Source organism: Heliangelus exortis, chromosome 15 (genome assembly GCF_036169615.1).
Source record: "Heliangelus exortis chromosome 15, bHelExo1.hap1, whole genome shotgun sequence".
NCBI classification, from domain to species: domain Eukaryota; kingdom Metazoa; phylum Chordata; class Aves; order Apodiformes; family Trochilidae; genus Heliangelus; species Heliangelus exortis.
Window position 1 is genome coordinate 10881987 of NC_092436.1, and position 23973 is coordinate 10905959.

Here is a 23973-nt window from a genome sequence, read left to right on the forward strand (position 1 = left end):
ACAGTGCCAAAAACTTTTGTTAGGATCAGGTCTAGTTGCAAAAGTGATTCTTCCACTGGGCACCTCATCTCTACAGCCACAACCATGTGCACATCTCTGTGCTCTGCCAGGTGGTCCTGCTCTAAGCAGCCAAGTTTGTCTTATGAGGAATTTACTGTTAGATGGAATTATCTGGTTCTGTTGAAATACCTCTGAAATTATTTTCTGTAAGCTGCATCAGTGAAGCATCCTTTGTGCATCCCACATGTGTTTCACTTGTACCAAATACAGAGAGAAGGAGGAAAGGTAACACTGAACATGGGTACTCCAGAAGAGCTTCCATGTTATTTTGCAGTACATGTGTACATCAGTAACACTACAAATTTAAATGAGATTAAGAACTCACACTCAGAATATTTAGTAACTTTTGGGGCTATTTCAATAGGATGTGACTTTGTAGAAAACAATTTCCAGCGTTTCTTTTAATGCACAAGAATCACTGTTTTTAATGAAGATGACAAAATCTCTAACAGTTTAAAACAATGCTGTGATTTTCCTCTACCCATATAATTTCACATAATAAAAATATAGGTTAATTCATATTTATTTTTAATACTTACAGTTGCATCTTTAACCACAGAAATTAGTATTTTTTTCTTTCATGCTTCCTATATGTTACCAAACAACAAGGATCTCCTGCTGTCTCTAGTGAGCATTATCTTTCAAAGGATCATTCCTCATACGTCTTATGTAGATTTGCAACACAGGACTTTTCACTGGATTAAATTTTATATTAAGACTCATTGTCAGTAAACAAGCTGCTGTACATACATATCTCAAGGGTAGCAGAAGGTCATCTGGATTAAGGTGGCAGAAGGATAGAAAAATACTTCAGAAATTTCTCTGGCAAATAAATGAGTATGTTTGGTGAAGAGGTGTCAGAAAGATGGACTGGTGGCAGTGCAGTCAGGAAGGATGCAGTGCAATACATGGCTTTTAGTCTGGGTGTCACATCTGTCAGGACTCTTACCTGGGCTTCCCACCATTTTATCAGAGGTAAAAACCACCGTTGGGGCTGCTTCTAGCTGCCATATGATCCGAACAGGAAGACTGTGAGCATCTGCATACATGCACAGAATACTGGATCTCCAGAGGGATTATGATTTTTCATTCAAAACACACATTGTAAGTCCTAATGCTTTTTTTTTTTTTTTTTTTTTTTTTAATGACAAGAAGAACGACATGGAAAGACTGTGGTGTCTCTATCACAGACACTATCTAATTCATAGTATCTAGTTTTGTATCATACAGGATTAATAGCACAGACGAAAAGGCAAGGTGTGTTACTATGAGGAAATGGTTTTAGGAAAAGACATATTTGATGTAAGGTGTGTACATTTTGAGGAAAAAGTGTATGCAATTGTGTTTTCACATTAAACACAGTATAATAAAAAACTGTGCACTAACTCCATCTACAGGTCATTATAATAGTGACAAGCCATATAATTTTTAAACACCAGTCCAATGCATTTTAGTTCTCCCCTTAAGAATGAACATGCACACATTAAAGATGTAATAAATATATGTACACATCTATATAGTAAACATGTTTCCATAAAATTCTCTGGCCAGGCCAAATGAAGTACTTCACGAATACTTAAAATCTCACTTTTCCTAATAGATTATCAAAATAATGGTACTTCTAAAATGTCATGTTTATTCAGTGTAGCAATTGTAACATGAACCATCCATTTTCATTCTTTCTTTTGCAGAAATGCTTGTGCAGATGAACCTTTGTCCCTATACCCACTCCACTCTACTTAAAATCTTCCAGGCAGCCAGAAGATAAGTTTATTTAGAGCTGTGAATGCATAAGACACTTTGGAGATCAAGGCACAAAAAAGTCTTTTAGGGATCACTATTAACAATACAAAATTTCGACTGCTCTTTCATCATTAGGTATCATAACTGGAGGGACATTAATATTTTGAAAATAGCGAAATGTATCTGTGAGTCTTCTAAAACACCCTTATTGCATTTTGATTTGCAGAGTACTTCAAGTATACTCCAAACTGGTTTCTAGGCTTCTGTTGGCCTGCTAGTTGTTAGAACACTTCTTGTGTGATTACAAATCATTCTTAATAGTAATGTTATTTTTATATTATTATTTCAACATGTATTGCATAAACATTCAGTGCAGCATGGTCTTTCAACCATAAGCTCTTACAGGGTTCGAGCTTACGAATTCTTCATCCCAGCAGTCTCCCTTCAGCATGAAGGGCTACTTCGGATCTGCAAAAACAGCTGCTAAGCTAGGACAGGACACAGTCCTGACCAACCAAGAAGTGAAGGCTAAGTTATTAAATTGCACTTAAATAAAGGTTAAAAGAAGTTAATCACTCTTTTTTTTTCATTTATTCCTCTTAAATGTGTATTTCTGAGCAGTTATTACATAAGAGTAGAAAGGATTGCATGTATGTTTAAGAGATAGTTTAGTTTCAGTGTTTCAGAAAGCTTTTGCTTTTTTTTATTCATAATATTGAAAAAAAGATGTTACGTGAATAAACTGTAGTTTTCTTTCAGTCTTCCTTAGTTCAGTTTAGTCGGGATTTGAACAAGGATTAACTTCCCTGAATACACTTAGCAGTAGCACAGCCCATAAACGATTTGTCTTATGCTGCTATATTAAATTAAAGGTTTCTAAAATATGTTGGCCCATTAAAACATATGTTCCCACCTTCTTTCAGTCAGTGCGTTCAGAAGGAGGCCCCAGGCCCAGAGGCAGTCACAAAGCACCAGGAGTCTCCTCATGGTGGGCTCTGAAACTACAAAGAAAACAACCATCAATGTCCCCTCCATGAAAACAGGTACCATGGGAAAAATGTCTGATTCTAGAAACTTTTGCAGAATAATTTGATGTCAGGCAATGACCTCACAATGCTACAGCTCATGTAATTTGGAATACGGGAGTGTGGCCTTGACTGTTTTCCTGTTTATCTTCTACTTTAAGACACAGAAGCATAGGGTGGAATTCATTTCACAGTAATGGTATATTCTTTAACTTTTAACAAAAATGATTATGAGTCAAAGCTGCTGTCCCCAAACTCTGTAGCTCTTCTTACTCAGTTTCTTCCTGTGTTGAAAATGTGACAAGGTGCCTCCCTAGCATTTCCAGATAACCAAGTGTTATCATTTTTTGTTTGACTTGCACTACCCTGAGCCCTTTCAAACCTCTTGGAAGGTGTCAGTGTATGGCAGCGTGATGGAGGAGAGCAGTGCTTCCCTCTCAGCCACTGTATTTGAGCTGATGTGATGGAAGCAACTTTCTTCCACAGATATTACTGTTCTCCTCTGCCGTGAAATATTACCGTCAGAGGAGTAAAATGCTCACATTCTGACTCTCTGATCTGCTGCTAAACATGCACACTAATATTTTGTTGGGCTGAAGGGCACTACTCACAATCAAACCATGTGCTGACAACCTACACACCATATCTCTACCAGTCTCTGACTGCTGCTAGGAAATGTTTTTTGCTAGGAAATGCATTAGCAGCCTTCCCTCCAACTCTCTCCTGTCCTCCCTCCAGACTTCACTGAGTTACTCTCAGTTTACCTTTCAGTTAAAAGTAATACAACTAAGAGGATCTCTTTTGCTTATAAATGAACTATAAAACACAAAGTAAGCTGGTGGTTTTGGAATTGGTGTTTCAGATTCAGCTTATTGCCCAGAAGATGCTTGCAGGTCTCTTTACACATCCATGTACTGTATGCTGGCATCCAGTCGATTTTTTAGAATTCTTTACAATAAGGGCAACGAAATATGCAGCCTGCATTTTCCCCCAGCAGTGAACTGGAGCTTTTTTTTCTTTTGCCTGAGATAATGAAGCACAGTATATGGCAATGTTGCTGTGCCTTTAAGTAAAGCTACTCCAATTCCTTGCACACTCTCAGGGACAATTTAAATCAATAAAATATCATTACAAAGCGGTATGCAAGCAATGAGATATAATTAATGCGTTTATAGGCAAATGATCGACAGATAAGCATTGAGTGGGGCTAGGCTAATCTAACTGGATAGGAAGGAGCTGGATATGGCAGGAAAGCGTGGATCAAGATCTTCAGGGACCAGACTGCATCTTAACTTGCCCTGTAATCAACCCTCTTAGCAAGGAAAAGGCAACATCTGTGGCTTCAAAAATCGCCTTCTCCCGGTCCTGCCAACTTCTGCCTTTGCAAAAGGCTCCTCGGGATAAAGAACGGAAAGTGAATTATTCTCAACTATCTTGATCTGTTGAGCTGCACGCCCGCCACCCGCCTATCCACCCCTCGAACACCACCCCCCGCTTCAATAAACCCATACAGGCACTATAAACCCTGGAGGAGTAAAGTTTCTTGTAGGTGAAAAAAGCAAATGTTACCAAAGACCATCAAGGAGTGTTAAACACCAGCAGCCCCCAGCCCCTGGCCTCCCCCAGCCCGCACCGCCTGTGAACCAGCTCTCGGCTTCCCATTTAAAATGGGAGAAAGAGCCACGCTTCTGGGAGGATTTCAGCAGCTCCCACTGGAAAGGAAAAAAAATAAATAAAAAAAAAAAGAGGGGGTGGCCGACAAAAATAAAAGGGGGGATACATTTCTGACCCCTGGTGAGATATTTGCCCATCTCTGAGGTGCAAATCGAGACTTGTTTTCCTCCCGGTATTTCAACTTTGTGTTTACCCCCGCACCCTGGAAAAGCCACCCCTCCCGCCGCCTCTCGGAAAAAAAAAAAAAAAAAAAAAAAAAAAGGAAAAGGAAAAAAAAAAAAAAAAAAAACAGAGAAAAAAAATACCCCCCAAACAAACAAACAGAAAAAAACCGTTTTCCAAGCGACCGGTGGAAATTAGTCCATGCTAAAAAATAAATAAATAAGATAAAATTAAAATGTCCATCGATCGCTGCGGATTTTCAAGCTGTAAGGATAGGGGGAAAAAAAAAAATCACACCGACCCCGGCGGTACCTGCGGAGAGATGGAGAGGAGCCGCCTGCGCGCCTGAACGCGGTGCCCGCAGCCGGGAGCGCCCGGCGGGGTGCGGGTGTGTGTGCGGGTGTATGCGCGGGTGTGCGTGTGCCAACAGCCGCCCTTACCGGGAGCCCCTCGGGCGCGGGTCCGCGGCGCCGCTGCCCGCTCTGCCGGGTGCCCGCCCGCCCGCGCGGCGCGGAGGCTGCGCGGCTCCGGCTCCGCCGCTCACTCCGCCTCGGCCATCGCCGGCGCCGCCGCTGCTCCGCTCCTCAGACCTTAGCACCCAAATTTCTCTTCCCAATATTCCGACAGCCGCTATACAACAAAAGCTTTCTCTTTACCAAGACAGTAGTAATACGTCCCAGGGTAAACCGGATGTGAAATAGGCTGTGACTTCATGCCAGAGAGATTTTATTTTAGAAAGGAAGGTGGTACCAAGCTCTCATCTAGAGACCAATCCGCCCATTTTTTATATGCAGCACAATTTAACTTCCAGTGCTCTCGCCCTAATCCCTTTCTCTCTGGCTGCAGGCTCAAATCCTTCTACAATCTGCAGCATTATTATTATTTGGGGGGAGGCTGCACGGCTGGGGGAGGCTTCACTGACAATCTTTAGAGACACTTGCAGTTTACAAAAGAGTCTATTTTAGGGGTCGTACATTAAAAATATAACCGATCTGCGTTAGCGTTCAACCTTTGATCACATATTTATTCCCGGCATAAATATGAATGAAGGCTACATAGAAATGTAGAGGATGGAGGGCTACGCGTGTGCCTATGAGCTTTACCTATAGAGACCCGGCGGTAGTTTATGGATGTAGCCAGACGGGGGACAGAGATGCTGGGCAATGCTAATTAAACCCAGGTAACGTGGGTTTGGGGCGAGACCCGCAGTAAATCATCTCTGGGACCCGGTGGCTCTCCCACACGCCTTTTATCGCTGGCTGCCACGTTCTCCCGGAGCGGCCCCAGGGCTCTGCCGGGGGCTCAAAGACCCCTGTCCCCGCCACCCCACTCTCCCACGGGGCCTCAGGGGACCTGGCGGCGACTCTGCCCCATGGTCCCTCGGTGCCCCACAGGGCAGCACAACCCCGACCCCCTTCTCCCTGCCCACCGCGGGAGATGCGCTCCCGGCTGCGCCCCCCCCGCCCCCCGGGACATGCGTGGTGGCCCGGCCCTGGCCCACCTGTGGACACCGAGGGGCACAGTTTTGCTGGAAGTTAACGTCAGGTTAACCCTGGCACGGCCGCGGTCTTCTTCTCAGGTGTGAGCAAACTGAGGGAGCTCGGCGGGTGCTGAGACTTCTGCTGAGTTGGAAGCATTTAGCTCAAAGCACCTTTCATCAGCTCCGAGCCTTCCGCAGAAATGTCAGACACTGCCAAGTGCCACAAACACAGCATGGTCGGCTGTCTTAGCTCTGTTCAGTGTAAAGATAAAACGACCTCCTCAGTCAACACTATTTGTTTCTTACAAAGCTCTACCAGCACTCGTGGGGTAGGAAAAAAAAAAAAAATACTTCTATCACATGGATTGCAAATGTTGTCTGCTTTCCCTCTCCCCTCTCAGTGCCATCGTCAATCCAATTCTGTTCCCTGCTATGATGCTGGTCCAATGGAGGTCAAAATCCATACATTTTTGTGGGAGATGATAACCTGATTTGGTATGCTTTTTTTGCAGTTTGCAGTCTGCTACAAGCTTTATACAGATTTTTAAGTAAAAAAATCTCACATTCTAAATGTCCTCACAAAATACATGATTTGTTTGTTGCTGTAACAGCATGAGAACGATTTGATGTGACCCAACAAACCAATGACATTCATAGCTGAGGCTGTCAATGGCTTCCAAGGGGCAGTCATTTTGGATAAGTGCCTCACTTACTACAGTCTAAACACTGCAATGATTTCCCTAAGCACAAGAAAACCAGAAATTTTGTTTATCAAAAGTCCTCTTGTGTACTGAGTTCACCCAGTCATTAGAATCAGCATTAAACAGCCACAGGTTATTTGAAAGACTTGCAATGGATGTTTGGTTTAGTGTCCTGACATTTCCAGTGTAGTTCTTCTCATTTTGATTCAAGGTTGTTAGCAGTGCACAGAAAAGTAAAGAACAGAAAAAATCTACTGACTTCCTGAGGAAATCTCAAGTAGTGACTTTTCAAATCACTTGTACACAGACACACTCTTAATGGCTAGAGGTATTTTCCGAAAATCCAAGGTTTCCACCTTCATTTGCTCTTAGCTGACATAGTTTGCTATGTTTTTTTTCTTGAAATGAAACACAAGAGTTTTGCTTAAGCAACAAGTAAGTTGAAGTCCTCAGCTGGGTTTACAAAAACAGCACAAGTTTTTATTGAAATACATGGACATTGTGGGGCCACAAAACTACCAAGATCTCTTGACCTGTCACTAGTGAATTAATTATATTATCTACAATGACCTTTACACTATTTTTTCTAGATAGATAATATATGTTTGCAAAAATAAAAGTTCAACGTAGCTCCAGTGTTTCATTTTCCCTTCTTTTCTCCTGAGCAAAGAAATTAGAAGTACATTTGCTGTATGTGTGTGTGTCTCTGGGATGGGTAACAAGACAGACAGATGAGCTGAAAAGTGAATGATAGAATAGCTAAAGGTTTGTGTATGGCCACTGTGCAAAAATCTGAGCAAGTGAACAGCTGATGTCACCAACGTGACATAACCTTGCATCTTATTTTTTTCTTTTTATTTTATTTTATTTATTATAATAAGAGTGGCTACTGTTTTTACTTCAGTAAAGTGTCATGGGTTACCCAGGTTGGTCTTTGCCTCCATGGGTACAGTTGCCGTGTGCCAAAGGATGATCTGTTTTTCTGAGTTCTCCCTGGGTGAAAATATTGACCTAAAATTGGAAGTTGCTCACTTTCTCTCTAATTCTCATCTCCTCAGAAAGTAGGGCAAAACTATTTTTCCTCCATGGCTGAGGTTCCTGTCCATCAGTGCTCACACGTAACCCAGATTTTCCTGTTTCTTTTAAAGGGCTGTTGTCACAGTTACCATTCCTACTATTCCGGAGTAAGTGCTAAAAATATTTGGATGTAATCAAAAAAATAGGCTGTTACATGATGGGCTGTGGTAGCAAAATAACTGTCTTTTAGGAGAAAAAAACCCAGTTATAAAAGAAATCATCTAGTGTTTTAAAGACAAATATCATTTATTGTTGCCAACAGCAATACACTTTCAAAGAACAAGTGCTAAGTTGGAGCAAGTTGGAGATACATTGCAATTCTTTATTTTTCCTTTCTCACCCAATTCCCACTGATCTAATCCAAACCCTGCTAAGGGTAATGCATTTGTCAAATAAGTCCATCTGTGGGTTTCTGGTGCCTTACTTGAGAAAATATCTTTGAAAACCTTAAGCTGTGTATAGGCATGTGTATATTACAAGTCATACTTAGGGTCATGTGGCTTCATTCTTCAATGAATTGTTCAAGTGAGAAAGGGAAGAATCACCTGAACTTTATATCTCCAAGAAATTCAATATTAGGTGTTGTGCACTGCCTGGTTCTACAGTTGCATTTGGACAATGAAGATGCCAGAAAGTCTTTTTCAAGCCAGCTTTGTGACTCCATAAAGTTTTCAAAAAGGGGCTGTTTCGTTCATGTTACAAGGTAGTGTAGAGCTAGATCCTTTAAAAATTATTTTATTAAATCTAAACTGCCAGGCAAAGCAAACTTGGCACAACTACTTATGTACAACACTTTGAACTTCAATGTTAGTGCAAGTGATTAGTAGCAGTTAAACCAATGGAATCCTATTTTGGTAAAATTATTAAGTTGTGGATTAAAATTGACATAGAGAAAGATTTTTTAGGTAGTTGGAACTATCTTTGCTTGTGAATAGCTATGAAACTATTCTTCAAAACTGGCCTGTTCCTGAAGTGCCTGCGTTCTCTCATACACACAACATATATACAGAGTATTTATATAGATCACCAGGGAAGAATATTTTTATTTTAGTGTTGTGAGGTTTATCATGTTGTTCTTTGTGTGTACAAAATATACATGTTTTCTTTAGTTTAGGTGCATATATTAAAAAACAGAAATTCCACAGCAGAATGCTTTGACACAATGTGCCCTGGATAGCCAGGGGATTTGAATAAAGCAAATGAAACTCAGAGATTTACTGGCATACAGCAGATCAGATAAAGAATTAAAACAGAAAGACCATCTGCTTCAAAGCTCTCAACTATGTTATTTACAAGTCCTGCTTGTGTGATTAAATGGAAGTATTTTGTTAAATATAAAATTTAAATTTCATTTATAATTTAATATGTTACAAAAATATATTGAAGAATAAGTATTGACCCTTTGGTAGGCATAGTGAAATTTACTTGGTTAACTTTTTTTTTTTTTTTTCCCTGCTTTGATTCAGAGCCACAGTCAACAAAAGAAGACATATTATTGCCAGATAGTGCTTGTATTAAGTCAAGTTATCAAAAGATATAAAAGAAAGTTAAGTTTTTATCACACCTCTCTCATTTTACGGCAAGGTTCTATATCCATTGCCTCTTTCCTCAAAAAAAAAAAAAAAAAAAATAGTAGAAAGAGTTTCCAGAGCAATACAAATGAGATTCTTCATGAAAACACGTTGCACTGCTTTCAAAGAGTCAATCTCCCCATGAAAGACATAGGAATGTTCTTTCTAGATCTCTGTTGAATATTGAAAGTGGCACTTCTTTGAACACATTATCTATTAAAAATGGAATAGAAACGTAAAATAGCTGATGCCCAGAAGCTTAGAGAGGATGATTGTCTCTTGAATTTTAAAGTCTCCAAATACAGTATTTCAAACAGAAACTTTCAAGTTTCTCAGACTTTTTGTTCCACAGAGACAATCATCTGGTATGGCTTGCCAAGCTGCTGCAAAACATCACCACAGATTTCAATCCATAATTGCAGAATTGGAGGATGCTTTCCTAGATAATGATGGGATTTGCTGTCTGATATCAGAAAGGAAGAATGGGATACAGTGGTGATAATTGATGGCACTTTTTTTCAGGAGGCTTTACCTGCAACAGCTGGATTTATCCATAGTGGAATACAAACACCATATGCCTTTATCTCCTGTGGTATAACTCACTGCTTTTGATGATGTGAAGTCTTGTCTAGAAATCCACAACCTCCTGGAGCCTTCATAGCACCTTTAATATAAATTCAACACACCTTCCACAACTAGCAAGCTCAGCCCACAAAAAGGAAGGAATATACTCTTGTCATCCTGGTGTGGATGTCATTCAGTTACCCTTTAGAAATAAGAAAATAATTTTGTGACTCACTGTCCTTTCATCTCTGCATTTGGAAGGAAAGTTTTGCTTGAGACACAGAGCTTAGAATTATGACTTGGGTTTTGGTATACTTAATGCCAGCTCATTTTCCCATGGACCACCAATGAGCTAACCTGTTATTTCATTTTCTCTTAAGCAACAGTCTTGATCCATGATGATGATTTTTTCTAAAATAAGATAGGATAAAAATCTATATAGGCAAAAGTTCTAGGTTATTCGAAGTTCCTGAAAGAGGATGTTTTCCCTTTTAAAAATGTGTCTAACAATACAATATTTAGTGCATTAATAAGCTCTTATTACTAATGATATATGGACCATGAAAATAAATGGCTGTGAAAAGAGAGTGAGTGTAGTAAAAGAAATATTTACAGAGATACAAAACAATAAAATACATTTTTAAAAACTAAGAAAAAATCAGGAGGGAAAAGTTCAGTTCACCATTGTTCTACTATAAATATTTGCCTTTAGTTGAACTAAAAGATACAGAGTCAGAATATCTCCACCTAAATTCAGAGAGATGCCTAAAATGTCTTTAAGTCCATCTCTATTAATACAAACACTTGAGAATCCACTTTATGTGACCTGTCATAAATATTCTTAAACTTAAATGTGTCACATTAGGCTGAGTTTTGCTTCTTTGATGCTCTGGAAGCCAAATACCCCATTGACTTCTTAGGTGGCCTTAGACACATTGGATTTCTCTGCCTGTCTTGGTGCCTTTATCTAAAATGAGAGCATTGCAATCTGTGAAACTCATTCAGCCAAAATTCCTGTAGGTTTCAGGGAGTGCAGTGCTGAGCTGAAGATTTCCTCCAAGTCCTGTTTAGAAACCAGACAGAAGTTTCTGAAGCCAAGGTAGCACACATCAGGGGGTGCTGGGTCCCTCTGTTGTGTATGAGCACCCAGTGTTTGATTCACCCATCCCTCCCCCTCCTCTGCCATCCTCACTTTTTAGAGGTGGTGACACAGGGGCTCTTCAGATGATTTTATCTTCCAGTTGGACACACTGCATGCTTCATGGCTGCTGATGATTCTGCATGAGGTACTCACTCCATTCCAGTCAAAGCATTCTTGCATGCATTGCTCTGGAGTTTGAAACAGCAGAGTAAACACTTCAGTCATATTCAGATTTTTTGATTTGGTTTTTGTGTGACCTGCTTAATTCTTAAAATCTGAGTGTACTCAGGTATATGAAATTGAGATGAGGAATCCACTGGGATAATCATTAATGAAATTAGGTTGTAATGGTGTGGTTTTACACAGCTTTAATGTGATATTTCTTTGTTTTCATTCCATTTCACAATAATTATGTTTGGTTTTATGCCTACTGAAAATTACACAGACAAAACCTGTTGTTCTTTTCTCACAGCTGCTTTGCTGGGACAATTAAAGGTCCAGGTGTTAGTTGCAGACATTTACAAGCAATGTAAGAGCAGGATAGGTGGGGGCAAGTTTTCCTCTGGCCCGAGGATCCTTGATTCCACGCATCTGGCTTCTAAGGTGTGTTATTCCTGATTTCTTCTGTGGTTTATGTCGCTTTTTCAAACTATTATTCATTAAAATGTTATTATATGTTTTGAATTTTCTTGTAGAGCCCCCAGTGTTAGGCAAAACTGAAATTCTGATGTTGGCTAGAGATCTGCTGATGAACTTTAATTTTTTTCTTGTTTATTGTAACATACTAATTCAACTACTTTTCCTGTTCTACCTCTTTCTTTCATGGAAATGCTACAATTGCTGTATGCCAAGCTTTGCATCATGAAGTCTGTATTTGTGATAGTTTGCATGTGTGGCTATGTTATATCAGTGTTTTCATTCAAAAGCAGCTGAAATAATTGCAGGCCTATAGAGGCAAAGCCCCAAATAAAACCCAGTAGTTTCTGGACATCATAAATGAATGTAAACGTTATTTAAAATTTAAATGGTTGCAGTCTAAATCTGTGCTTTAAGCAAGAACTATTAAGAATACAGTTTCTGAAGGTTTCTGATAATCCAAGATGACTCAAGTCATATTTTAAAATGCAACCAATTGTCACTGAATAGTATGAACAGTTCTATGGGTGTAGGGACTGGCACAGCTGTGCTAGGTTCAACTGGGTTGCTGGAGCAGCTGTGGATCTGCTCCCTGCCTACTGCCTGTTCAAACAAGCTGAGCAATTGCTCTAAGGCTTGCTCAGATGTGAAAAGACAGTGATTTTTTTTTTTTTTTTAGTGTTCATGGTCTTGCTGCTTTCATAAAAATGTTAATGTTTACTTAATCTCTGTACTGTGGATATTGGTGCTCACTTTTACTTCCATTGAGATTCAATACACCAACATTACTTTGTGTTGGTTTAGAGTTCAGACTGTTTCTCATGAAAATGAGGAAATGTATCTACACACAACCAGTGCCTCTTAAGCCAACACTGGTTCCTTAAAAAAGAGTGTTGAGTCTTCTATTTTTCACCCCTGCCAATCAAGGGCAAAGCATTAGAACAGTATTCACGCTAATAGCAACTGGTGTGACTGGGGGAAAACTGGTGTGCTAGTTCTGGTGTGGGAAAAGAGCTCTGTGATTCAGTGGTATGGCTGTGGAAACACCTGGCTGCATCACTGAAGGGAATGAGAGTGCCCAGGCTCTAAAGAAATGTTGGTAGCAATATTTCAAGGAGTCCCAAGAAGGTTGTCTGACCTGTGGTAAGGTAGCAAGTAAAGTTGTCAGCTGGTTATTTTGGAAGCCAAAATCTGTTCTGCAGGTTATCAAAAGGCAGGGTTCCTCTCACCTTTCAGCTGTAACTCAATAGATCCCTAAGTTCTCATGTAGACACCATTTGTAATCAACAGTGTGATAAGATGATGAGTTTACTTTTTTTAAGATTGTTGAGATGGAACAATCATTTTTTATAGGGTGGTATTGTTAAGGATACAAATATTCTTTTAGATAAAACTTTAGAATGCTTTTATCTTTGCAAACTAAAGCATTATTATTCAGTAAGGTATATAATTCAAGCAAGAATTTGAGAGCCTTAAGTTCTGAAATGGCTTAAGTGCGTATCACAGAGCAATTGGTATGTGACATTTGTCTTCCCAGGAGCTGCAGCACGATCTTTAATCACTTTGTAATGGTGGTGAACTTCTCTCATCTGTTGGGGATGCCAATGACCCCAGCACTGCAAAACTTCTGGTATTTTCCTAGATTATGCACAGTGATTTGCTCTGTTAGATAAAATCTATCAGGGTATGCGTTGCCTTGCATGATAAAGAAAGAGACTGAAGGCTGTTTTCTAAAGATAGTGGTAAAACCTAAACAATTAGGACAGCAAAACTGTATGTGCCTGCATATATAAGTGATTAGTCAACAAAACTGTAGTTCCTGAAATCTCCTAATGATAGATCCTTGGCAGAGAGCAAGTAGAAAGGGCTCAGCTTTGGACTCCCCCCCAAGTACCTTAAGGAAACAGAATGGAAGGAAGAAGTAAAATAAGTCTCTTGAGGGCAAGAAGTTCATTAGAACAAAATATCTGCTGCAAATGTAAGGTCTGTCAAAACTGCAAATGTTGTTGTCATTTAGGAGAATCAGCCAAAAGTTGTCATGGAAATACTTCTGAATATAATTCATATTTTTCCACCAATTTTTTTTCTTCACAGAACAGAAAATTTACTTCACACATTTTCCCCTCCAGTTTTTTTTTATCTAATCTGTTTCTTGTTTTATCTTCACTTTGTTCCTGAAGTTGAGTAAAACATAAAAAATGTCACCTAAGCCACTCAAGCATTTTTCTCTGCCTTTCAAATACACATTCATTCAGCATAATTCTTTCTATTGTCTAATGCTAAAGCTTCTTTTCCATGAATATATTGTAGACACCCACAGGAGAGGGTAACAAGTTGTAGCTCAGATTTTCCAATTAAAGCTCCAAGTTACTTATTTTCTAGGTAGCATAGCAGGAATGCAAATACTTTAGAAATTCATGCAATCCAAATGCTGAAAAATCATCAAAAAAATACTTTAAAACTGTAGGAAATACTTAAAGGCTGTAGGAAATATGCATTACATCCTACCAAGAGGAGATTCCAGGAGCCATTTTAATCCTGAAATCATCTGGGAAATTTCTTAGATACTGCTGAAAGGTATTAATGATCAGGATTCATAAATGGGATAAATAGAGCTTAGCTTAATAGAGCTTCCACTCTCTGGAAGTCTTCAAGGTCAGGTTGGATGAGACATTGGGCAACCTGATCTAGTGGGATATATCCCTGCCCATGGCAGTGGGGGTGGAACTAGATGATCTCTAAGGTCCTTTTCAACCCTAACCATCCTCCTATGGTTCTGGGATACTTTTGATTGCTGCTTCTTGCCTGATGAATACTAACTCAGCAAAAATGTCAAGTGGAGAAAAGCACCTGAGCCAAAGATGACTTCCTTACTTAGCATCTTGTTATCTAAAAGGTGCACTTATGCCAGTGGTTCCCTTGCACAGGGTGGCCTTTTAAAGAAAATCTGGATATTCCTATTTGCTGGGAGTCTCAAAATATGGAAATTAAAATTATTACAAATGAAACAATATCAGATAATAGTCTCCATATCCCTGATTTGTTTGAGTAGCTAATGGATATCCAGCCTATGGGGACAGAGTAGGAGTAACTCCCTCAAAATGTGTAAAGGTTGGGTACTGATCCACAGCATCACCTGTTTTGCTCTGGATATCTCCATCTACTGGTTTTTATAGTACTTGATAACACAAAACCATCTTATGATCATTAGATTAGATTCATAGTGAATTTTATTTATGTTAAATTCACTATATCTTTTGCTGTGTATTTGGGACTGATATTCTAGATATTAAGCATGCCAATATCCATACTGCCAAGCCTCAGAATTATTTTAGGGAGTGGATCTGCACATACCTGTGTATAGTTATGCCAGTCATGTGTTTCTTAGAATGTTGCCTTGCTTCTGGCAGCACCCTATGGAGCTCTGTCCCCTTTTTGTCCCTGCAAGAATAGACTTTGGCTGTGTAGAAGAGTCCAGATATGCTCCTTGTCCTGGATAAAATTTTCAGTGGGTTCCTAGTGTTGGTTTATTTTTTCCGTTCCCTGCTGTATGCTGGTATTTTTGTGTATATTATTAGGAAAAAAAGGATCAATCGTGCAGATTTGTTGAGCAGTTTGCCCCCTTCACCCTGAAAATCCATTGACAGAACTATATCAATGGTGAGACAATTTCTTTCTTACTGTGTAAATAATCACTGAAGAAAAATCAACTCCTACAAGAAAAAAAGTAGGACATTCATTTGTATTTTAATTTATATAGTTCATTTTTATATAGCAGGTACCAGCCATTTAAATTCAAACTGTGACTGAGCTTATTTAAATAATTCAAGCTGAGAAGACTGACATAGGTTACCCCTCAGCAAATTAATTGTCTCCATGTAGAAGCTATTGTCAGAGTAGGACCTGTTCTTGAAAATAATCTTATAAAGATGCTGTTTAGAAGGAAAACATTTCATTAGAATGTTTCTTGGCCTCAAGCAGCTTTTGCAGGGCCAGATGCTACAAAACCAGTATGTCTTCAACTCCTGGACTTGGGCAGGTGAATACGCTTGAAACTTAGTACAAGCAGATATTTAATGAAAAACAGTCTTGGACTGACTAAATTTCTAGAATATGTATCATATGTGTATATTTAGATATAATTTTATTTACTAGTGCAAAGTTAGTGTGAAATAGCTTGTGTCAAAAGCTCAAGGTTGGAAGCTGAGTGAATGAACACAGGTTATGAAGTTTCACAACTGTTAGCATGTTTTATTTCTTTTGTAAGTTTTATGTTAAATTAAATATAATTACTGTTATGTAGTGAACAATACTACTCCCATCAATGGGATACTAGTTGGAAAAAAATTGTGCTAAAATAAGATTGCAACTGATTACCATCCACCCAAATAGATTTTACAGACAAAAAAAAACAGTTTTCGTAATTAAGGTGAAAGAAAGCATTTTAACACCTTTACAGCAAATTCCATGACAGAACAGCTATTTAACGGACTACTGCAATGAAGAATGACTGATAATGGGAAACAGTGCAGAGGGGACCTCATTAGTTGTTTTCTGGGAGAAAGAAATTGGAAACCTCAAGCTTTCAGATGGCAAGAGTCAGACAATGTACCAAGGAGGTCCTCATAAGATCTGTGTCAGCTCACCTATTACATAGCAAACATTGCAGTCAAAATTCAAGAGAGAAGTCTCTTCAGATAACAGAGAGAGATGTTAAATATTGTTGTAAACTGTCCTGTCCTCATGGAATTACCTGTTACTGGATTCAACTTAAAAATGAAAAAAGGCAGACAGAGATGTTCTGACAATGAGTACTAAGAAAATACTTATTTGCTATGAGGCATTTTTGTTCTATAGTAATGATGATGTCATGGTAAAAACTAAATATCAGCATCAGATTCTAAGCTATGCTTTCAGTAGGTAGTGAGCAATTAAACAGTAGTAATGATCAAGAACTGAATAGACATTCCAGATAACAACATTTAATCTTCAGTAAAAAAAAAAAATCCAACAAAAAAACCTACCAAGGAATGAAATTTATGTTGAAGCTCTTTACATTTCCTGAGAAATTTGCTGGATTCTTCTACTGTTATAACCACATCAGACTCTGTTCAGTAGAGTGGCAGGGGATGGGCAATTAAGAGAAGTGTTCAATAGACAAAACCTCTTCAAGTTCTCTCCAAGACAGACTTACTGTCATGAAAGAACTTTTAAACCAATAAAATCTGTATACTTTAAAAGATTCTGATAGGTGAAATTGTCACCCTTTCTATCCCTGACCTTCAAATACAGTATTCACATGTATTCTCTATTCCTTTATGTTTCTATCAGACCTTTTAGTGTAACACATAATAATCAGTAGGGGAATTAAGGAGGATTTTATGCCCAGTTATCTCTGACAGGATGCTTTGGTTTTCCTGGTCTCACCATCAGGCAGCACCCACAGGACTTGGTCCCAGCACAGGCTGTGCAGAGGAGTTTCCTTCAGCAAAGGAGCAGAACTCTGTACCCTTGAGCTTGTCTTACCAATTGTGAGAACAACTTGGCAGCTGAGAGTGCTGCATTCACATTTATGTTTAGAACATACAACCATGATAGACAAACTTGCTGAGTTAAAGACATTTTGTAATAAAAAGTGGACAGAGAAAGACAAGGTTTGCACAGAAAACAGTAAGTGGAATTAGAGGACCACAGCAGGAGAACCAAGGTGAAAACATGGTCTTGATGTTTCTATTTTTCCTTTGGATATAAGAGTAGCTGTGAACTAAATTATAACATGCTAGTCCTTATACACAGTTATTGGACCTTTGGATAACATGTGCTTCTAAATTAAGATGAGAAAGAGCTAAGCACCAAAACATCTTATGGATTTTTCTGTAACAAAACATGGAGAAAAGATAGTCAAAGCTATAAAACGCTGTCAAATCTGCATTAGAAAAATTTTGCAGTGCTGTTAACACGTCTGGTCTTCATCTTTGCATCCATCATTTTTATAAGCCATTATATTTGTTAAATTCCTCTATAGATATTGGTCTTTAAAAAAGTATTAACACTGTATAATTTTAGTACACGCATTACATTCTCAACTGCTAGTGTTAATCTCTCAGTCCTGTTCTTCAGCTATTCATACTTTTAGTTAAATAGCTTCCTATATAGGACTAAAGAGGTAGTAATTGTATGCTGCAGTTGAATTGCAGAAGTATTTGAATATTTCAAGCATCCATTTACATTGTGATACTTTTCATCAACTCAGAACTTGCAATTTTTTTGTTTAGAACAAAACCTCCTCAAAAATCAGAAAGTAAATAGAGGTTTCTGAAAGTCAGTATCATATAATGAAAATTCATACATTGCCATTACAAAGGATCAGGATTTTATCCTTGGTCTGGTTTTGACGGTGTAACTATGGCTGCATTTATATCCTGTGTCCTAAGGTATAAAGGATCTCCCTAAATCCAAGCTCAGGGGCCTGAGGAAGTTCTATTAATCCTGGATGCTCATGAGGCAGAGATTGGATATGTTCTTGCTCTTAATGAATGCAGTTATAAGTGTCATTCCTGTCTCTTGGCCTTTTATGCCAAGACATGACTTTTCCAAAGTCTTTTGCTGGAATTCAGAGCAGTTACTCTAGGGACTTGATGAGGATATCAGCACTTGTCTTACTCCCATTTCAAAGCCACATTGAAGAATCTGCAGAAGACTGGCACAGGACATGAGTAGACAGGTGATTAAGCTTTCCATGAAAAACCTGTACGCCTTATATTAGCAGCTTTGTAGGTTTTAATTTTTTTGTATTAACACTGTTAAGAGGACTATAAAAACACATGCACTTAAAATACCCTAATTTTTCTTCAGTATCTCCAGATTTTCAAACCAGACCTCCTAGCCCTAATCGAGACAAGAGCAGCATTGAATTAATCCTTACTCTTTCCAGCAATGTATCTTGCATCTATGCTTTTTTGTGTTGGAAAAGAAACTACTGGCTTTCTGTATACATACAGAAAAATATTACTGACACCCAAGTCACCAAGAAACTGCGACAAAGGCTGATTGCAACTGATATTTTTTTATGGTGGTTTAAAAGCTCCCTTTTTCCATGGGCTGGAAGCATGGTGGAATTTTAAAGCAGGATACAAAAGTTCTAGCACCAGAGAAGTGCTAAATCTGAGTCCTCTCTCCAAGTGTTTCCCAGTCTTGTAACTTAAGGGATGTAAGGGGAGCACATGTTTCCCTCAAGCAGATTATTGGTTTATCCCCCATGGCCATGGTTTTTGTTTGAAATTTGGCAGTGCTGGGCAGGTCCTGAGATTCTTTGGGTAAGATGAAAGATCTGTTTCCAGGTTTAACTTCAGTGTGTTTCTATTACTTATTTCTATACCTAAGTTTGAGCAATGCATTAATACAAGTCTTTTGGGAAAAAATTATGTTCTCTATAGGTTTCTTCTCTTTAGGTGAGATGCTTAGACATATTCAGAGGGAAACTGTGTTTTCTGGGCACATAGTAAGATTCAGATAAATTTTAAAAATACTATGCCTAAATAAAAGGTCCAAAATACATTGGGTGTTTGTGGGTTTTTTTGGCAGTAGGTGCCTCTAGCAGTATGTTGGGATGTACCAGCCTAATTTCAGACATGTCACTGATAAAACTTATAGTACAGTGTCGTGACTCTGTAGGACTTGATAACTTTCTGGCCAATTATGTCACCAACACAACTGAAACCAAGAGGAAAAATGTTCACTGATACCTGAGGCAGAAGGATTTGGCTGATTTATTTTTAACCTGCTTAAAATATGAAGTCAGCAAAGATCATGTGTGAGTGCATTATAATGTAGTTTAATCAATTTTGAGGAGCAGGTATTGGTAACAAAGGTGATGGGAAAAAAAAATTTCCTATTCAAAGGAATATTTCTTCTTAATATTAATATTCTTATTTCTTCTTCCTATTTCTTAAAAAATGAACTTTAAGTCTTGCTATACCTTTTAATGAAGAGTACTTGTATGCACTGGATAAATATACTTTACTGTAGTAGGTCTGGGTATGATTGTGTAAACTAAATATCAAAAGCTGCTTACAGTCATGCTTTAAACAGACTGTCAGGGTTTTTTATTTAAACTATATATCATGTTAGATATGCAAGTTCAAATGAAATTTGAATACATATTTTTTTATTCAGTAAACCTTTAAATGTCTCTGTTATTGTTAAATTTGCATAATGAAAAGGCAATCTTGCATGTCTACTTAATCCTTAAAGAGTATAAGCCCTGGTCTTTCTTTAAACTTATATTTGAGTATTCTTTCACATACACATTTCTTTACAGCACAGGTATATAACAATATTAAGTGTAAATATAATCTTTAAGATAGTGAAACCCACCCATTTGCTAATGGATTCTCTTGGTAGGAAAAATAGATTAAGTGAGGGTTTGCTTTAGAGAGGTTATAACAAAGCTTGGCAATTAGTTTAAAACCATTCTCTATTACCTCTAAATTACCTCAATTAACCTTCTCTCAGAATTAGTAAAATGTCATTAAATTATATGTTAAATACCCAAATCTTTATGTAATATTCCTCATATTAAAAATTGAGTGGAGATTCTGAACATCAAAGTGATTTCTAGCCCTTTCCATCTCTTAGCAGGCCATGCAGGTTTGTTAGCAGTTCATTTACTCCATGTATGGTGACAAAATAGATTCACTGGAGTCCCAGGTTAGAGTTAATTGGTTGTAGTAGAAAAAATGTGCACTTCAAAAGTGTGTTAGTCACAGTGAAGGACAGTTAAGGAAGAATTTTTTTTTTCTTGTATTTTTATTTAAATGTGGGTACTGAAGAATCTTCTTAAAATACAGTAACATGTGAGTACAGATCTGTTCCAGTACCAGAGTAATATTACTCAAAAAAAAAGCAAACTTGCCCTTGCAGATATTAGTGTCATTGATCTAATCACACAATTGAAGATGCTGAAATGCATATGTAGTTTTCATTATGAGATGCAAATGACATAATAAACAGATTGAAATTGGGATGTCTATAATTAAAACAAAGCCTAAAGTCTTTAAGTGCTTCCCAATTTTAGTCAATGGCCAGGTAGAAGTGTTCAATTTGGTTATGAAATGCTCATTGCTTGATTTTGTGATTATACAGTACAATAATTAAAGGCTGATGAATGATTTATTAGTTCTCTTAAAATATATACCATCACTTTCAGTTTAGCTTCTACTCCCAATCATTTTGCTGAGCTAACTATAGATTTGGAGGCTTTGCCAGAGAATGTATTGTCTATATTTATAACATTTAAAAAAATATATCAGTCGGTACTTTAAAAAGTAGCTTTCATTAAGCTTCTTTTTTTTTTTTTTTTTTTTTTTTTCTTTCTATGCTAGTCTCATTCCTATTCTGTGCTCAGCACGATCAAGTGTAAGCACCTGTAAGTAGTGAAGTAGGAGACTCCTACAGTGTCTGGATATATTCCATCTGCTCCTCCTGTTTCTCTAACTGGGATGGCTGGGATGCCTTAGCATACCCATAGAGAGGAGGCTGGAGGGGCAAAACCCTCTTCTGCACCCCTGTTTCTTGGTGGCCAAGTTGGATTCATTTCTGTGCAGTCAGCTTGGAGAGAGCCATCCCTGGGGCTGAGGATGAGGTTGAGCTGGTGCCAGAAATGGGAATTCAAGTCTTTCCATCCTAATTATCATTGTGGCTGCATTCTTCTGGGTCCTTTGGCCTGAAGGATGTAACTTATTTAAGTTATATAAATAGTTGCAGTTAACTTGGAGGAGCTGCCACCTCAGGATTTTACTAAGCTGAAGCATTAACCTGGATATTCTCTCTCTTTGATTGTTTTCTGTTATGTTTAGGTACTACCTATTTTTAATTAGTTAGAACCTCTGTGCAGTGTGATAGATAAATGGCAAATATAAAATTTATAAGAATTGTGTAAAGAATTTTAAATATTTCAAATTGTAGTTAAGATATAACAGTATGTAACCCATACTGCATGACCAAGTGAGAAAGGATTGTTTCTCTGGGATGAAATCCTAGTAGTTCAAATCCAGTTGTGTCATTAAGTGAAGTTCTAGATTCTGTTTTATCTTTGTACATAACTGAAATTATATTCAGAATAGTCTGGGTTAGTGTCTGAAGTAGATGTGGACTTGGGGGGATGTGTGTGCATGTATGTGTATATATATTTAGCAATATATATATATATACACATATGTTGGTCTCAGTTTATGACTTCCAGTAATTCAGAGCAAACCATATGACTGTCTGATCTATAGCCATGAATACTGAATAATGAAAATTATTCTTATACATTATTTCACTTAAAGTTCATAGCTACAGGTTAGAGGGGTTTATTTATCTTTAACCACAAGCCAAGCCTTGGCTGCAGAGCCTTTGGGCCTACGTGTAAAGAAAGTCTCAGTGCAAGAAAGGAGGTGCCACTGAAATAACCTTTGATACATTAGTGAAGCGGGCTGTGGTTTTGTGCTCTTCCAGAGACTATAACTCATCCAGAGAAATCTGAAAGGATCTGGCAAATTATTTTGTCACTTTAACACTGTTAATGGTCAGGTGAAAACTAAACAACAGTCAATAGGCTTTTGCCCATTATTTCTTTCCAGCAGAATGTAACCTTCAGTGGGAATAATGAAGCCTGATCTACAATGTCATGTGTAACCATGGGATCACTGATGTCTTCTGCACTGATTTTGAAATAATGGCATTTCTCTGTTTCTCAGGGCTCAGCTTTGCCTACAGAGCCTATCTGAAGGGGAGGGAGGTGGCTGTGCACTGCTGGAGCATCAGCCAAGTGCAGGCACCAGGCACTCACCTTAGGCTGTAATAAGATCTTCCCTCCAGAAAAAGCTGGAGAGGCTGGATATGAACTCACAGGAGTTAACAGAGGGGGCTCTAAAAATGTCTTGGCTCTGAATCCATTCCACACGGAAAGGAATTCATTCTGCTGAGAACTGCTTTATTTTAAGCATATCTTTAGGAGAAGGCAAAGCCACTTAGCAGACAAACTTGCAGAGAGTTTGCCCTTGCTAGAAATGTTTATGCTTTTTCATAAAGGGATGCTGTGCATGCTAATATAACAGTGCAGTGTTCAGCTGGTGGATCTGGGCAAAGCAAAAGAGCAAAGACCTTGTAGGGAGGTTATCCTCCTTTGGGAACATCACCTTTGGACATGCCTGCCATTTTGAGCAGCCTGATACGTTCTCAAAGCAGAAGATTTTCTCTTCAGAAGTCTTTCTGTAAAGCTCAGGGAAAAGTTATTTGTAGCAGTGATGATGAAGCAGTATCCAGGAAGGGGTGCATTTCCAGACAGGGAAATCAATCCTGCCCTCACTTGGGTGGTATTTTAACCAAAGGCTTAATAGAAGAGCCCTCTGGCAGAGACTGTGCCCATGTGCAGCATCAGCATGAGCTGGACTAGAGGATCCTGATGTGGTTAATGCCTGCTCACCCCACTACAGGAAATTTCTGTTTCTCTCAGTTGGGAAGGTATTTAAATTCACTTGGCAGTCTATGCACACGAGTTCTTTTTGAAAGGGGTTTACTGCCGAAGGTTATGCTTTGCTTTCCAGTAAGTCACAGAGTTTTAAGTGTCAGAGTTCTGGATAGGGAAACTACAAGTGAGTTCTTCTGACCACAGTTCACTAGAAAATATAAACCGGATTCTCCTTTTTTGACAGGAAAATCTTAGAGCAATTCTTGCTAGTCTGTTCTGCAGTGGAAGGTGGGGGAATACTGCAGCTCCTTGATTTCTGCACCACATATTAAATATTTCCTGCCTCACCTAGCCTTTTTTTTATTGCATGCGGGAATGGGAATAAAAGCTTTAGGCTTCAGTCTCAATTTTCAAATATTTCTGCATGGAATGAGAGAGAATAGATGAAACTGTGAATGGTATTATAGCAAAGGTTTTGCTGTGGGCATCGTTTTTAGATTTAAGACACTTTGATCAGCAAGAATCTGTACAGTCTTTATAATTCATGTCATCTATTTCTGAACAAGAGTCATTGTGTACAGTAACAGCATAATCTCCCTTGAAATACAAAAAGCAGAGGAAACAACAACCAATCACTACATTAAGCTCTGGAAAGCAAGTGTTGTTATTAAAACACATTTTATT

At 38.4% G+C, this 23973-nt stretch overlaps 1 protein-coding gene across 3 annotated transcripts in view; it reads right to left on the bottom strand.

Annotated features, from left to right (window-relative positions):
• Nucleotides 1–6564, bottom strand: part of GABRA1 (gamma-aminobutyric acid type A receptor subunit alpha1) — a 41929-nt gene extending 35365 nt beyond the window's left edge. The window contains exons 1-3 of one of the 3 annotated variants that reach the window (XM_071758543.1): nucleotides 6166–6375; nucleotides 4977–5294; nucleotides 2717–2804 (exon numbers count right to left, since the gene is read on the bottom strand). In XM_071758543.1, the coding sequence (XP_071614644.1) occupies nucleotides 2717–2790 (74 nt within the window). In that variant the 5' untranslated portion in view covers nucleotides 2791–2804; nucleotides 4977–5294; nucleotides 6166–6375. Of the gene's footprint in view, nucleotides 1–2716; nucleotides 2805–4976; nucleotides 5295–6165 lie in introns of all 3 variants that reach the window. The other 2 variants (XM_071758542.1, XM_071758544.1) reach the window with 2 other exon arrangements.
• Between the last annotated feature and the right edge of the window lie 17409 nt (nucleotides 6565–23973).